Source organism: Heloderma suspectum, chromosome 3 (assembly GCF_057233095.1).
Source record: "Heloderma suspectum isolate Gila_16-S chromosome 3, 16-S_ref, whole genome shotgun sequence".
Classification (NCBI taxonomy): domain Eukaryota; kingdom Metazoa; phylum Chordata; class Lepidosauria; order Squamata; family Helodermatidae; genus Heloderma; species Heloderma suspectum.
This window is the reverse complement of record NC_139460.1, coordinates 153,991,234-154,008,575: the sequence shown is the minus strand read 5'-3', so window position 1 is coordinate 154,008,575 and position 17,342 is coordinate 153,991,234. Positions and strand designations below refer to the sequence as shown.

At 42.6% G+C, this 17,342-nt stretch overlaps 1 protein-coding gene across 2 annotated transcripts in view; it reads left to right on the top strand.

Moving 5' to 3' along the window:
* ABCC4 (ATP binding cassette subfamily C member 4 (PEL blood group)) overlaps nt 1–9,257 on the top strand; it is a 192,512-nt gene extending 183,255 nt beyond the window's left edge. For both annotated transcript variants that reach the window (XM_084844745.1, XM_084844744.1), the window contains 2 exons: nt 727–861; nt 4,705–9,257. In XM_084844745.1, the coding sequence (XP_084700871.1) occupies nt 727–861; nt 4,705–4,812 (243 nt within the window). In that variant the 3' untranslated portion in view covers nt 4,813–9,257. The remainder of the gene's footprint in view (nt 1–726; nt 862–4,704) is intronic.
* The last annotated feature ends 8,085 nt before the right edge of the window (nt 9,258–17,342 follow it).

The following is a 17,342-nucleotide window of genomic DNA, read 5'->3' as shown; positions in this document are numbered from 1 at the left end:
AAGCATCATGCGAGGTGCAGGACCTCCCTCCTAAGTTAGCCTAGCCAGATAGCCTCCCTCTCAAACTGCGGGCAACTTTCGGTGATCCCATTTGAATCCCCTGGAGGCATTCCTTTGTAGCCAGAGAGTCTTCAAGGTTTTGCATCTGTAATGAGCCTGTGAATAATGAAATAAGGGCGTGAGACTGAAGCCTCTCATTTGGGGTGTGTGTGTGTGTGTGTGTGTGTGTGAGTGCTTAAGGAAAGAGGGGCCCAAGGGATTGTGACACTAAGAGTGCTTTAATGGCATCTGCTTGATGGCTTGAGGGCAGGGATTAGTTTGGCTGTTGGTTTAAAGATATTTGGTTTAATTGTTGGTTTAATTCCCTGTTTGGTTTAATTCATTATATATTTCCATGCTTTCGAGTCAAACCCCACTCTTTCTGTAAGGCCTTTGGCTTAATCTCTTAATTCTCATTCTGAACTGTCTACTTCTTGCATATGAATATGTAATGTCCTCTGATGGCATTGAATAATAATAACAATAATAACAACAACGACAAATAGTAGCAAGTGGCTGTATGTTTCTAAAGAATAGTCATAGCACTGCTTTACATCTATCTCCTCTTAATTGTATCCAGCTGTCAGCCGAAAAATCCACATGAATGTGAACTTGGGTTGTTGTACCCAGCAAGGCATTGTTGCCAAATTTTACCTGTTAACTGGCTTGCTTCTGCTGATTCATCAGGTTTTGGATTCAGGACGGCTGAAAGAATATGATGAGCCATACATTTTGCTACAAGAAAAGGAGAGCCTGTTTTACAAGATGGTTCAACAACTGGGTAAGGCTGAAGCTGCATCAATAATGGAAACAGCAAAACAGGTAAGATACTCCCCCCTCCCCACCATGTGCCTCGGTCCCTTCCCCTACAAAATGTTGTAATTATGTTTGTCTCAACCATTTACTTTTCACAAGTTAGCATATTCAGTATTTCAGAAAACCCCATCCTCTCCATGATAGTTAATGCTCTCATCGCTTTTCAATTATAAACCCTTTTTTTTGGTACTTTATTACTGGGATTTGGAATAATATATACCCAGAGCTGAAAATAACATGCTCCCATTGCAGAAAACAACTGTGCTTGGGATTGTATTTAGACATGTGTGGAAGATAATACACACTGTGGTCCTAGGTACACTCTGATCATGCATGTGCTTTTCTCTACCACAGCGTTGCACATGGCGGTCAGAGTTGCAGTGAAGCTTCACCACGTTCCTAGAGCCCTTGCTTTTGACCAACAACTCTGCAGTTTATGCATTTATTTATTGTTTATAGTGATAGTTATATACTACTTAATATAGTAAAATCTCTCAGCAGTTTACATACAAAAGTTTAAAATTGCAGTTAAAAATACATATACATAATAGAACTCTAAAACATTTCAGCTTTCAACAACAAATGTTAGATCAGGAGAAACAATAAAGAGAGACAGTAGAATGAAGCAGCATCATGGTAATTTATTATAAGCCAGGGAAAATATACATAAACAAATACATTTTCAGGAGTTAGTTAAAACCCGCCACATTTTCTGCCTCCTGAACCGTAAGGTACTGAGAAGGCCTGCTTTCAAAATGTTTTGAATGTGCAATGCAAGCTGGAAGAATGTTCCCTATTGGCATAAATGTAGAAATAACATAATTAATGTGTGTGTTTCTGTGCTATGTATCGCTCTTTTAAAAGCCAGAACTGTTCTATTCCAGCTCCGATTCTTTGGGCAATCTGAGATCTAAGCATTTCCAGCCTTCTCCGTTATATTTTGTTATTGCTGCCTTGCAAATGAGGCCACCACAATACTTACTAGACTTCCTGACCACACATACCTTTGTTAGACATTCACAGAACATTTTTGGACTTAAAGAAAAAGAAAGTATATTTTTCCAAAATGCACACAAAGTTTGGCACTTGGAAATTATTCTTATTCAACGCCGAAAACCTGGTGAATGGCAGTTTACAATCCTGCGTTATTATTCAGTCCAGCACTTTACTGTGTTAACCTGGGTTTTCTTGTTTGCCGATGTGAAGCTCCTAATCCCTTAAGCATGGCTAGCAGATCTCAGAGGCACATGCTCCCCCTCTTATAATTTCCCTCTGCTTTCATACATACATTTCCCCTCTCCTGCTGCCACCACCAAGTTTATCTATGGTTAAAACTTACATCAGCACTGGCCTCAACTGTGGGTAATGCCAACCCTGGCTCACTATGAACTGTTTGAAATCCCCTTCAAACTTTGGTTTCACATACTGGTCAGTAGCAAAACCTGGTTAATTTTAACCACACTTAAATGGGGGTCATTTGCACTGGAGAGGTCAAGGCCTTGGAGAAAGGTATGTGTGATGCCAGGAACTTATCCCAGTTCTTTAACCATGGGCCCCTCTCAAATAAGAGGGAGTAAGATGTTTTAGCAGGTGAGGTTTTGATCACCGGAGAGTTGTTTGAGTTTGCATAACAGGTTAGTGCGCCAACTGCACCCATTCCTAGAGCTGTCTGATCTGGCCATGGTTATGCATGTCTTAGTAACATCCCATTTGGACTACTGCAACGCTGTCTATGTGGGGATGCCTTGAAAAATGTTCAGAAGCTTCAGCTGATCCAGAATGCTGCAGCCAGACTGTTGCCAGGGCCAGTTACTGGGGGCATGTGACTCCCTTGTTACAACACTTCACTGGCTACCAGTCTGTTTCCAGGCGTGATTCAAAGTGCTGGTTATGACCTATAAAGGCCTACATGACTTGGGACCAGGTTATCTGAAAATCCACTTTCTCCCGTAAGAGCCTGCCTGGGGTTGAAGATCTTTGGGGGAGGTCCCTCTCTTGGTCTCACAACCATCAGAGGAGCATGTGGTAGGGGATGTACTGTGAAACTCCCTACCAAGGGAGGCTTGGCTGGTCCTCTCTCTTTTACTTCCACTGGCAGGCCAGTGGAACTTTGTTTTTATCCAGGCAGGCCTTTGGCAGATAAACTGGTATGTTGCTGAAAGGGTTTTCAATTGGATAGGTATTGTTTATTTCTTTCACTGCTGTGTTTTTAATTGTGTTTTTAATTTATTTGTTTTTATGTATTTTTTTATTTAAGATTCTGTTTTAATCTGTATTTTAGCACCATTAACCACCATTTTTTGGTGGAAAGGCAGGATATAAAATAAATACAAAAAATAAAATAAGAATTGTGAAAATTGGGTATGAGGTTTCCAATTCTTTTTGGGGGAAAGGCTCGTGTGCATAAAATAGCTGTCTAGCAAGCAGCAATTCAGAAGTAAACTTTATTGCAAATTGGGGATGCAGTGATGAGAAAAGTCTTGCCTGCTAAATTTCAGCCTCACACACCTCCGTTTAGGCACAAGAACCCTGCTCGAAAATAAGTTAGCAACTCTTTTTTAAAAGCAAGGGCAGTTTAAAACTAGCTTTTACAGTGGGAGCAAGTGTGTGTGTGTGTATGTGCGCGCACGCATGCGTGTGCATGCACACGCATGTGTAGATTGTGTCTCAGAAAAGGAAAGTCTCTTAGCGTGCATGAATGTGTTACACACATGTAGGAATGTTCACTGGATTGTGGCTCTTATCTATGTATGAGAAGAACAGTGGCTTAATAACGTTGCTTGGAGCATCCCCCAATAACATATATTACCAAAAGATGTGTTTCATGCTCTATTTTCAGGGCAGCATGAATATTAGACCTAGCTCATGACACATGACGGCTGTGGGGAAGATAGTGTATTGTGTGTGTGTGTTTTAAAGGCTCAAACAAAACTTTTCACATTCATCTTTGGGGGGGGGGGGGGGAATACATTTTGAAGTCCTTTTTCACCCAAACACATTTTCCGATAAGAGCACACAAGTCTTGACATTATTTCATTTTGTTACACGCATCTGTCAGGGAACAGAGATATGATACAGCTACTAAAAACTGATGATTGTGGAACAGTGAAACTTGACAGCATTTCATTTCCTTTATGTTCTGATTATACATTTATCAGGAAACCTGTATCTGGCAGTTCAGCTAGAAATTGGTAGAATTCAAGAACTCAAAGGCTCAGCAAAGAACTGTCCTATTATTAGGTATCATCTTACATTTTAGAGAAGTTGCTTGGTGGAGCCATTGTTACCGCTTTCCCTTTCCCTTTCATTATTGTGGCACCCTATCCCCAGATCACATTTCTATAAGGCTCTGTGACTTCTCCATGGCGCAAATTAAACGCTGGGATATTTCATACGTACATCCTGAAGTTTCAATGGTTGTCAATCATAGTTTGTAAAATGCAGGGATTACAACCTTGATATTAACATCCAAATCCATTGTGCTTATTTTTATGTGTGAAAATGAAAAGCCCTTGTGCAGACACTAGATTTCGAAGCTGCTTTGTCACCCTGTTTTTAATTTATCTCCATTTCTGAGCCAGTAAAAGGATTTTATTTATCAGGTTAATGTCAAATGATAAAGTTATCAGTGGATCTGAATTATTACCACTTTGAGTGGGATGGTAGATATATATGTTGCTATACTCCAGCTTTGTTGCCAATTATTAGAAATGCTCAAGGTAATTTGACTAATTTTAAGGAAAATATAAGGTTTTAAAATGTGTAATTTTCCTATTAATATGTATTTTTAAGTCACAATCTACAACAATTTGCCTTACGAAACTAACATGGAACCTTTCCCTTCCCTAGGTTTATTTTAAGAAAAATTACCCTGAAGTTATTCCAAATGGTCGAGCAGTGACCAACTCATCAGTAGAAGATTCCCAAGGATTAATTATTTTTGAGACAGCACTATGATCCCATGCGTTATGGCTGTTGGGTGTTTTTTTTTTAAGCAGAATGTAATAGTAATGCAATGCAAACCAAATGTTGCTATTAATTGAAAAGACTGTTTTGCACTGAATTGCTACTTGTTATATTGAAGAAAATATATTTTTCACTATTCTTGTTCCTTTCATTTGAATGTAATGCAGTTCAATATTTTTACAATGCAGTACATTTTGAATTTTGTTTTGTAACTGTTTGATCCTGTGGATTTAGTAAACAGACATTTGCCCCACAGAATCTAAAGCCACATTCTATATTGGGCAAGTGAGGCTCGGGAAATCCTGATTTCCTCACTTGTTGTTGAAGTGCCTTGATGGATTCTACTCCTGATCATGGGCTCCTGGCCCATTAAATGGTTCATAGGTTGCTGCATAAATATGTCCTTAATACAATGCAACTGTGCTGTGCAAGCACAGAGAATTGGCACTGATGTGGCAGTGCCGATAACTCCTGCTGCTGCATCAGTGCTACTTTAGGCCAAGATCAGGTTTGGCCAGTGGCTCCACACCACCTGTTGTGGCCTTTGCTCTGACAAGAGGATGCCTTAAGCTGATCCAGTTATTCCAGGAGCTCAAGCTGTAAAGGAGATCGTGCATAACTTGTGACACTTTAAACTAGGAGTTGAAAGAGTGTGACCTTCCAGCTGTTGGACTCGAGCCCCATCAGCATCAGCCAGCATGGCCAATGATCAGGGATGATGGGTGTTAGAGTCCATAGACATCTGGAGGGCCACAGGTTCTCCATCCCTGCTCTAAACTGAATGCAGCCCACCAGCCACATATGGTGCCCATCTTCTGTTTTCGTGCCTCCTTCTCAAGCCCGTGACAGGTCACCATACAAGCATTTGGCTTGGTGGGTCACAACTTGTGTAGGCCTACTGAAAAAGGACAAAGCACATACATACATTTGTTTGATGGCTTTGGTGCTGTAGGTATGTTTGAACAACTGATGCCGAACACATCTCAGTTTGAAATTTGCAGTGCATTTTCTCAGGTTGGAAATAAAGTATTTTTCTGGTTTTGCATATAGAAACAAGTAGGAAAATAAATAAATGAATGTTCTTCTACCTTAATAAATGTATATTCATAAATGTTCAGCTACATCTGTGATATATTTATGCCAGTGCTTTTAAGCAACTTTACAAATTGGCCAGTTCAAGAAATGAACATGGCCAGAGTTACTTCTCTGGAGGCAAGTTTTAAATGGGCTTGCCTTTTTCACTAGAATTAAGTGTGGAATAAGATAGAAGCACACTACAAATGTTTTTACATCTGGCAACTCCCACTTTTTTTAAAAAAGGGTCATATACACAACAAAATACCATTAGCAGTAAAGGACTTGCATCAGGGACAGTTGTATACATACTTCCAGAGGAGTAAATCACAATAGGAGTTAAGTATTAAAAAGATGTCATATGTTATCTAAGCCTTAGTTGAATGCTGGAAGTCTATGTAAGAGAAGAGTGTGATATTTTGTGTGGCCATGGGTGCACAAGTGTTAAAATAACTGAACAAGCTTGTTAGGTTATTATAAACTTGCCTCTTTAGTAAGCATGTTTAGTAAGAAAGTTTTGTTAACATAAATACATAGAGAGTTCTCTTCCAGTCAAGTTATTATCAGTGCGTTGTATACATTTACTGTGCCTTACTAGATTTCAGCCCAAATTTATTTGAAAATACATTAATTCAAACCTACATTGTGATTTTGCTTTTCTTAAAAATACATTACACACAACTGCAATCGTTACCTGTGGGTGTAAGTTATTACCCATGATCTCTTTTCAAAAACAGAATTCTGTACAGATTAGAAAGGTCTTGCTACAGAAGAGATTGGCAATTTGTTCAGCAAAAAAAGTACTATTTTAGAAATCTATCATGTCTGCAGGTAAATTCTGTATATTCCACATCTCAGTGTTTGCAGAAGTTGTACAAATACGATAGAAACTAACCCTCTAATAACCCTGCAACAGCTCATGGGTTATTGGAGGGTTGTTTTCCCCTCCAACAAGCCATTCAGCCTGGGTTCGGACAACGTGACAAGCTGCACCTGGGATTCACCGCAATTTAAGCCACCGTGGCTTAAATAAACCACTGTGGGTTATTTTGATCATGCAAAGCAGGTTGCTAAGTTCAAAAATAAAACAGTATTTTCTTTAAAATGCATGTTGTTGTTCAGTCGTTAAGTCATGTCCAACTCTTCGTGACCCCATGGACCATAGCACGCCAGGCCTTCCTGTCCTCCGCTCTCTCCCTTACAAAATATCTAAACTAGATATCAGATGCATCCATTTACAAGTTCCAAATGATGTCACCAAGTCAGAGGCTGAGTTGCAAATCTGAGAAAAAGGTAAATCTAGATAGATGACTGTCAGAAATCTCAAGATTAATTTTTCTGACCCAACAAAATGAAGGGTGAAATCTGCAGGATGGTGTTGCATAGCCTAGTTGTAAGAAAGTAGAACATAACTTGTTACACCCCAAGGCAAATGTAATCTGCCATCCTTAAGACCCCCTATGTATTTGGTTCATAAATTGCCTTAATGAATGGCTTCTTTGGCCTGAAACACTTTTGGTTCTTCAAAACATAAATTTGTTTTTCCTTACTCCTAAAGACTTGTTGTGTGTGTGCTGCACATGGTGACAATTCCTTCCGCCAGGGATTTAGCAAGTCCCTGGTGTGACATCATACACGGCTGGTGAGTTGTGCATGTCTGAATTTCGATGTAGCTGGGGGAGAGTAAGTTATGTATTACATTTTGCTCTAATTGGAGGAAGGAGGCCATTGCTGTAGCCTGAAGGAGATAGCGGCTGTATCTAACAGTGTTGGGTTGGGCTTCTTCCTCTATCAAGAGATGATGGAACATTTTTGCCTCTTGATAGTAAAAACCTGATGCCTGCCTCTGCAGCAGGGGCTGCCAATGGACTCATTTTTATTGTGTTTTGTCCAACACAATGTATGTGGTGATGAACTTTCATTTTAAGTGTTCTTATGAAGTTGAAAGATAAAATCTCAACTGTCTGAGGGGCAAATCTTTATCCTTTTCTTGTAGATAGTGGGCCTAAACTTCACAATTCAAGACCATTACTGTATCATAAGGAGAAAAGACTGGATATTTAAGTCAGTCTTGTTTGTTGCCTCAGTCTGATTGGACTTACATTTTACTTTATACAATGATGCAATTCTTCTGACTTCACTTAAGATCAGATTTATAACTCAGTTTACAAATATAATGCTATTTACATATTTTAATGAAATAAGTGCATCCATCAATAAATAATAATGTGCAGTCTTAATGTATGGCCAGTCCAATATATGTTTCAGTACTAAGGAAGTTTGCATGTTTAATGTTCAGTGGCATTTAATATAAATCATTACACCCCAAATTGATTCCTAGGTGAAGTTGCTTGCAACTCAAGAGAGGAAAAAGCAGGAGACACTGGCTTTAGCAGCCTTCTTTCTGTCAGGAGAGCCAGACAGGTCTTGCAGTATCAGGTCATAAAAGCAGCATATTTTGCTTACCTGAATCAATTAAATATTGTAGCTTTTAGAATGCTAACAAAAATGGTAGGTATCTATGATAATGCCGAATGTGCTGTTTTAACGTGTTTTGACAGGATAAACTTGGCTTTGTGCAACTGATGTCAATGTAATAGATACCAAAATTAAAAACACTGAGGGTTGAATTGAGACTACCAACCAATGATATTTTTGCTGGGAACATTTTTCAGTGCCATTAAATGTTACATTTTTATTACTTACACTAAGATTTTTTCCCATTAAGGAATGTGAAAGCTGTGGCTTGGATCCAAATTCCCGCTTGAGAATTTGGGTTACTGGTACTACCCCCAAAGGCAGAGCATCCTACTGCATATCACTTTGGAGAGTCCTCTAGAGTGGGGGGAGGGGGTGATGACGGGCTGCAGCAGGCAGGAAATTGGCAAAACACAACCCCCTGTGCCCAAATTAGAGGCGTTTCTGGTTGTGCAAGCAGGGGTTTGAATCCAAGCCAATGTTTAGAATAAAAATGCCACACTTCAAAAACATTGTTGGTTGTTTATTTGTAATTATGGTTTAAGCAATAATTGCTTTAAAATGAGCCTATTTATATTTTCAGATCATTGAGAAGCTGTTACTTTACCTTTAATAAGGTCTAAAATGGTTTACTTATAGTTTGAGAGCTTCTTGATTAAAAATACAAGCTCATCTGCCTTATAAGCTAGAGTTCAAACATACAAGGGAGACTAGCACTTGTTTTCTTCCACCTTGTCAGACATATTACACGTTCTGCATTTTTCATGCACTCACACATCATTCTCAAAAATATTGATTACCATTTTAAAACTGCAAATGAACCTAACAGCTGTATGTGTCTCTGAAACTAGCAGATTCTCACCACAACCTTACTTAAACAAGTTATACAGAAAATAGAAAAAGAAATGCCAGTCACACCACACAAGCATATACCTTTATTGTTTTATCACCAATTGCCTTGGTAATCCTCCAAAGCTTTTCAGAAAACATAAAAGCCAAAAAGGGCATTGTTTTGTGTGTACTTAGGATAAAGTGGTGGGAATTGTTCTCAGATTTTGCTCCTTAATTTTTAATAATTGAGAACAGCCTCTTCAAAAGGAAGGCCATATTGTTTTCAAAGTTTTCAGATGGTTTATAAAGTTATCAAATTGTTTTAAAGTTTTTAAACTTTTAAAACGTTTTTAAATTGTTGCTAGGCAACTGATAGATTTATAAATAAAACAAAAAGTTTTTTAAAATCACAAAACCATTGTCTCAGGGTGGAATAGAAGCAAACATGACTTGGAGAAAGACTCCCACAAAGTGTTCATGTAGCAAACCGACACTGTTAATTCTCTGAGCATGTAAGGAGGAAGGGCTTACTTAAGCTCTGTGTTTTTACCAAATCAATAAATGTATTGTCTGTGTCGAGTTGATTAAGTCCTGATTTGTTTCCTAATTATGTAAGGGAAAGGGTTATTTGAATTTGAATGGTTAAAACAACAGAGGGGAAAAGACATGGGGAGATGCTGACCATTACTAGAAAAAGGTACAGAGGCTGTGCAGTTCTTCCCATTTCCCTCCCTATTCCAATATCTGATTAACTCAGTGACCTAGTTCACATGTCATAGTAAGCCACTGTGGGTTCATTCACCCACAGGGCTACGAGACGCATGCCCTCCATCATTTTGAATATGCAAGCCACAGCAGGGGGTGCCATGGCTTGTCGTGTTGTGCAAACCAGGTATCATGGGTTATTTGACACTTAACCCTTGGATAACCAAAAAACCCCCAAGCAGCTTGCATATTCAAAATGGTGGCTGGTGAATTAACCCATGGTTGCTTATTGTGACTTGTGAACAGGCCCAATATCTACGTATATTTTGTTAAGTCTCTAAAATGACCAATTATATACTAGATAGAAATAACTATAGGTTCTGAGATTTTTTTGCCATGCACTTTGGTTTTGTAAGTAGGTATTGTCTGTACATGTGTGCATTATTAATGTGGATGTATTTAGTTTAGTGCCTTCATGTTTTATAATGGAAAATGTATTTTTAGTCATGAGACTAGTTGCACAACAAATTCTGTCAAATTCTGTAAAGCATGGTAATAAAGCATGGTCTTTTGGGTGTGTTGCACAGTGTTTATTCTACCAGTGTCTGCGGATGTTACAGGTTGTATTCTTCCCTCTTCCTCTGACCTGCATATGTACAAGGTTTTCCGTTTTATGCACATTCAGGGGAACGCATTGATAATCAGCTTAAAATCCATTGAGTTGACTTCAGTTTATCTTTTACTGTTTTCTTCACTTTGCTTATCTGATTCTGGAGGGGAATTATTAAGGGAGGAAAGCCCTACTTTTGGTCTTAAACATATTGATAACAAATGGTTAACATGAGCTCTCAAGCACTTGAGTTAAATCCACAAGTTAGATTTGGGGTTCTTTGTGTCACATGAAACCAATGGGATGTTGTGACTTCTTCTCTATCTAAGAGTGGGAGAAGGCCTCTCTTTCTCTCCCCACTCCTCGCCCATGCTAAGAACAATAGATATTTTGTTAGAGTGGTCCCATACATGTTTCTGAGCATAGGAAACCTCTCTTGGGAAACAGGATTTTAAATGTGCTGACTTATTTGAAACTGTCTCCTTTTTTGCCTGAAGAGCAAAGCCTTTTAGGAGGTTAAAAAAAAAAAAACCTGTTTGCTTGTGATGCTGCTTTTAAGTTGGGGGAAGAGTAATAGAATCTTTGTGTTTTGCTTTTGGTTTGATATTTTTGGCTTTCAGGGGAGTTTTTCTGTGTCCTTACTGCTGTATATACCACTACTATATGTGCCTATCCTCTCATCAAGTTTTTATGTTCTCCAGCAAACAAATGCCATTTTGTCATGCTGCATTTGAGCATCTTCATGAGAGATAGGCAAGTTTTTGCATGGGCTGATCCTGTAGTAGCAAAGGTGACTTAACATTGGGTTGGGGCAGGGGGGAGAACTGAAAAGAATGTCATCGGACAAAGCAACATATTTAGGAATTATTCTGTACTGAAATCATAAAATTGGAGGCATTGGGAATCAAACCTACATCCACGCCCCATCAGTGTTTTTGAAACTCTTCTGGGACCCCCTTTTTTTTGTTTAGTTTTGTGGTGGGGCGGGGGGGAATCAGGGGTTCCACAGTGAGAAGATCAGCAATAGTAGGCAACCTTCTATAAAAGACAGGCCTTAACATGTGAACTGGATTTGCACAAAAGAACACTTCCTAGAAATCATCTAGAACATATAGTAGGGGCTCCTCATGAGACAAGTCAATCTGGGAAAGTTTCCTTGCAGAAAGAGAGCTTGACAACCACAGTCTCAATGCTAAATACATGAGGATATACAGTCAGGGCCAGAAATATTGGAACAAGGATAACTGGGTAGTTGGCCTCTGTACACCACCACACTGAAGTTGAAAGGAAATACACCCAGATAGGAGTGAAGTCAGGACTTCCAACTGTAATTCAAGGGGTTTGACAAAAGTGGGGCACTAACCAGGAAGTACAGCCAGTGCCATACACACACACCCATTGTTGGGGGCTCATAAGTAATGGAACAAACCAACATCATTTCAAACTTAAGGATTGCCTTTACTACCTGGATGAAAATCCTTTGCGGTCAATGACTGCCTGAAGTCTGGAACCCATGGACATGACCAAATGCTGAGTTTCCTCCCTTGAGATGCTTTGCCAGGCCTTTACTGCGGCTGCCTTCAGCTGCTGCTTGTTTGTGGGTCTTTCTGCCTTGAGTCTTGTCTTCAGGAAGTGAAAAGCATGCTCTATTGGGTTGAGATCAGGTGACTGACTTGGCCAGTGAAGAACATCCCACTTCTTTGCCTTGAGAAACTCTTGGGCAGCTTTTGCTTTATGTTTTGGGTCATTTTTCATCTGCAATATGAAGCGGCAGCCTCTCAGTTTGACAGCATTCGACTGAATCTGAGCAGAAAGTATAGCCCTATACACTTCAGAATTCATCCCGCTGCTTTTATCAGCAGTCAGGTCATCAAGAAACACCAGTGACCCGGTTCCATTGGCAGCCATACATGCCCATGCCATAACACTGCCTCCGCCATGTTTGACAGATGATGTGGTATGCTTGGGATCATGAGCTGTTCCTTTCTTTCTCCATACTTTTCTCTTCCCATCATTCTGGTACAAGTTAATCTTGGTTTCATCAGGCCAAAGAATCTTATTCCAGAACTGGGCAGGCCTTTTTAAGTGTTTGCTGGCAAAAGCTAATCTGGCCTGTCCTTCAGCGTTACCAGTGCTTTGCGCCTTGTATCGAAGCCTCTGTATTTACATTCATAAAGCTGTCTCTTGACTGTGGATGTTGACAATGACATGCCTACCTCCGCAAGAGCGTTCTTGACCTGGCTAGATGCTGTGAAAGGGTTCCTCTTCACCATGAGCAGAATTCTGCAGTCATCCACTTTAGTTGTCTTCTGTGGTATGCCAGGCCTTTTGCTGTTGCTGAACTTGCCAGTTAAGTCCTTTTTCAGAATGTTCCAAACTGTTGAATTGGCCACTCCCACTGTTTTTGCTATCTCTCTGATGGGTTTATGTTGTTTCCTCAGCCTAATGATGGCCTTCTCCACTCACATGGACACCTCTTTGGACCTCATGTTGGGAGTTCCAGTGAACAGCTACCAAATGCCAATGTAACACTCAGAACCACCTCCAGGCCTTGTATCTGCTTGATTGGTCATGGGGTGCCCAGGAAACAGGCCACACCTGGCCATGCAGCTGCTTGTCAGCCATTTGTTCCATTATTTATGAGCCCCCAATGATGGGTGTGTGTGTATGCCACTGGCTGCCCTTCCTGAATGGCTAGTGCCCCACTTTTGTCACACCCCTTGAATTACAGCTGAAAGTCCTGACTTCGCTCGCATCTGGGTGTGTTTCCTTTCAACTTCAATGTGGTGGTGTAAAGAGGTCAACTGTCAAAACAGTTATCCTTGTTCCAATATTTCTGGCCCTGACTGTATATGATTACTTTGTGCTGGATTAAACAATTTCAGGGTCCTGGGCTACACTATTTTTCTGTGACTGTGCAGTTCTCTGCCTTAACATGTCGATATTCAGGGCAGGGCCAGTATCAAGGGTTAGCATGGTTGGGTTCCTACCAACAGCTCATACCCCAGCAGGCGCCCACTGCCAAAAGTTCTCTGGACTTGCTCCTCTTCACCACTGCAACCTGATTGCTTATCTGCCTCATTTTGTCCCAGGCAAAAGTGATGGTGATAAGGATGAGCAGTGGATGCTACAGCCTTCTCGCTTGCTGCCTCTCTGCAGGTGATCACAGTGATAAGGGAGAAGAAGAGGAGCAACAGGAGCTGTTGACCATGGCCATGAGAAGATATGCTCACTGAGGCAGGGGACCCATTCAGGGTGTCTTGGCCAAGAGCCCTCAAAAAAATGGAGCTGGCACTGAATGTATGGACTGAGCCATCTCAGTTTTCACACTGGAGTTCTTTGTTCAAAAGTATTGGGGGGGGGGGATCAAAGGCTTTTCAAGCTGCTTCTGAGAAGTGTGAGGGTGTTTTCAGGCAACTCCCTCTGTGAAAACAAATCATACAATGCAGAAGTTTGAGCTGGCCCTCAGGTAAATTCCTTTCCTGGAAATCTCAGCACCTAAATTCTACCATCATACAGAAGGTCATTATCTATCTCATGCTGTGTTTGCCTACAGTATTTTAAAACACTGGAAACTAGAAAATCGGCAGTATCCAACTTTGCCATTCCAAAAATTCAAATAGCACCAGTGGAGTGAATCTCTGTTGCACAAGTGCTTGTACAACTGCTTTTACAAGCGTGCAACATAACTTTACTCGGGTCCCCCTCTTTTGCATAGGTCAGAACCTAGTTTCCGCTAGTGCAACATCATTTGTGTCAGTGGAATGACACAGCTGGATATTGTACAATGATTGATTGTCAATGGCCTACACCTGCAACAAGTGCAAGTTGATCACGCGGCTGGAAGAAAAAGTAAGTGGACTGGAGCGGCGACTGTTGACCCTCCGGGAAATAAGAGAACATGAAGAGTTCTTGGACAGAATGGGGGAACTACAGCAGCAAAGGGAAGACCAGAAGCTTGAAGAGCAACAGCAAGATGAGGCAGTGGGAAATGCTGAGGTGAAGAAAAATGGAGGAGAGGATACTCCTTGGAAAAGGGTGACAGGAGAAGAAGAACTAGACGCCACTCTGCACCAGTGGAAGCAGTGGAGCTGTGGAACCGATTCCAGGTACTTGCGGATGAGACTGGAGGACAGCCTGCAGAGGAAGAATCACAGGGGAACCTACATGAGAGTGAGCAAGAGGCTGAAGGTCAGTCAAACAGAGGCGATGAAACCCAGGCCTACAACAACAAGAAGAGAACAGTGGTAGTACTGGGAGACTCCTTGCTGCGTGGGATCGAGACCCAAGTATGTCGTGAAGACCCGTGGACTCGCCAGGTATGTTGTCTCCCGGGAGCGGGAGGACAGATTAGAGATGTGACTGAAAGGTTGCCTGCACTCATAAAGCCCACTGACAGGTATCCCTTTCTTCTCATTCATGTGGGAACAAATGATACTGCCAAGCAGAGCTACGAAGAAATCACATCAGACTTTGAAGCTTTGGGAAGGAAACTCAAGAACTTTGGGGCCCAGATAGTTTTCTCATCCATCCTTCCAGTAGTTAGAAGAGGGATAGAAAGGGAACGAAAAATACTCTGGGTGAATGACTGGCTACGAAGGTGGTGCCGATGAGAGAGATTTGGATTCCGGGACCACGGGCTGTACTTCCTGGAAGATGGGCTGTTGGCTAGGGATGGGTTGCACCTCACAAAGGATGGGAAGAATGTGTTTGGCCACAGCATGAAGAACTTCATCAGGACGGCTTTAAACTGAATCCTACGGGGAAGGGAGATGTAATGTTGGGGGTAACCATGGATGTAGGCACATGCACTGCAACGGAGAGAACAGCTCTGATAGCGCCCAATAATAGTCTTCAGACACATGTAGGAAGAAAGCCAGACTATGAAGCACATGGTCTTCGATGTCTATATACTAATGCCCAGAGTATGGCAAACAAGTATGGGAAACTAATTCCCAGGAGCCTGGGGAAGGAGGACCAGCCAGCAGCTGCACCGGGTGATCCTGAGCCTGAGCCTGCTTCTGCCCCCGCCCACAGGTACTTAAGGCGGGGCTGCCAGAGGCTGCTCGGGAAGGAGCCTGGGGAAGGAGGACCAGCCAGCAGCTGCACCGGGAGATCCTGAGCCTGAGCCTGCTTCTGCCCCCGCCCACAGGTACTTAAGGCGGGGCTGCCAGAGGCAGCGCCTCGGCGTCGCGCCAAGTGCGACGCTATGTGCGCACTTAGCGTCGCACTTGGAGTCGCAAGATCTACCCACCTGCCTCTCCAGAGACACCAGCAGCCACAACACCAGCAGCAAATAGCAGCAGCAGCAGAGGGCAGCAGCTTTAAAGACCAGGGGAAGGGGCAAACGTGGACTATCTGCTCCTTCTTAGCTGCTGTTCTCTTTTATCTCTTTTATATTCTTTTAAACTGTTGTATATTTTATATCTTAATATTTTAATATGTGCCTGGGAGGACTATTGGACAACTCAGGGGGTGGGGGAGGTGCCACCATAACTGTGGTCACGGGCAGGGGGAGGTATGGCATTGGGGGATTAACAGGCCAGCTGAGGAGAAGAGGGGCTAGACACCTTACAGCTGTCCCCTCTTCTGGTTCTTCCCCCAACCTGATGGTTCCTAGCAGCCTTACCAGTCTGCCCTCGGGTCTGGTGGTGCTGCTGCTGAATGCCAGGTCAGCCCAAAATAATACCTCCCTCATCCATGATTTGATTGTGGATGAGGGGGCTGACCTGGCATGTATTACTGAGACCTGGGTGGGGGAACTGGGAGGGGTCACTCCCAGCTGTGCCCTCCTGGGTACTCAGTGCAGCACCAACACCGACTTGAGGGTCGGGGAGGGGGGGTTGCCGTGGTCTATAGGAATTCAATCTCCCTCTCCAGGCTTCCTGCTCATTCGAGTGCAGATCTTGAGTGTCTGTACCTTGTGTTGGGTACCCGGGACAGATTAGGGATTCTGTTGGTGTACCGCCCACCCCGCTGCCCATCGGACTCCCTGCCTGAGCTGACGGAAGTGGTCTCGGACTTGGTGTTGAGGACCCCCAGGATGATGGTCCTGGGGGATCTCAACTTCCATGCCGAGGCCGCTGTATCCGGGGTGGCTCAGGACTTCATGGCCGCCATGACAACCATGGGGCTGTCCCAACATGTCATCGGCCCAACGCATATAAAAGGACACACGCTTGATCTGGTTTTCTCGACTGGGCAGGAGGATGGTGATCTGAAAGTGGAGGAATTAACATCTGTCCCTTTGTCATGGTCAGATCACTTCCTGCTGAGGTTTAGACTTCTGGCAGCCTTTCCCCTCTGCAAGGGTGGGGGACCTATTAAAATGGTCTGCCCCCGGAGATTAATGGATGTTTAATGTCCTTGGTATACACCTGAGCTGAGGGCAATGAAGCAAGAGGGGAGACGGCTAGAACGCAGGTGGAGGAAAACTTGTGCTGAGTCTGACCGAACACAGGTAAGAGCCCACTATCGAGCCTACTTTGTGGCGGTGAGGGTGGCAAAGAGGCAGTTCTTTTCCACCAGCATTGCATCTTCTCAGTGTCGTCCGGCGGAGCTTTTCCGAGTGGTTCGCGGCCTGTTACATTCTGGGCCAGGGAGAGAGACGGTGGAACCCTCGGTAGCACACTGTGACGAGTTTGCGCGGCACTTTGAGGATAAAGTCGCTCAGATTCGTCATGAATTGGACACCACCATTAATGCAGTTCCATTGGTAGAGGCGTTCAGAGCACCGTCTGGTCCAGTTTTATTGGATGAGTTTCAGTTACTGAGGCCTGAGGATGCGGACAAGGTGCTTGGCCAAGTCCGATCGACCACTTGT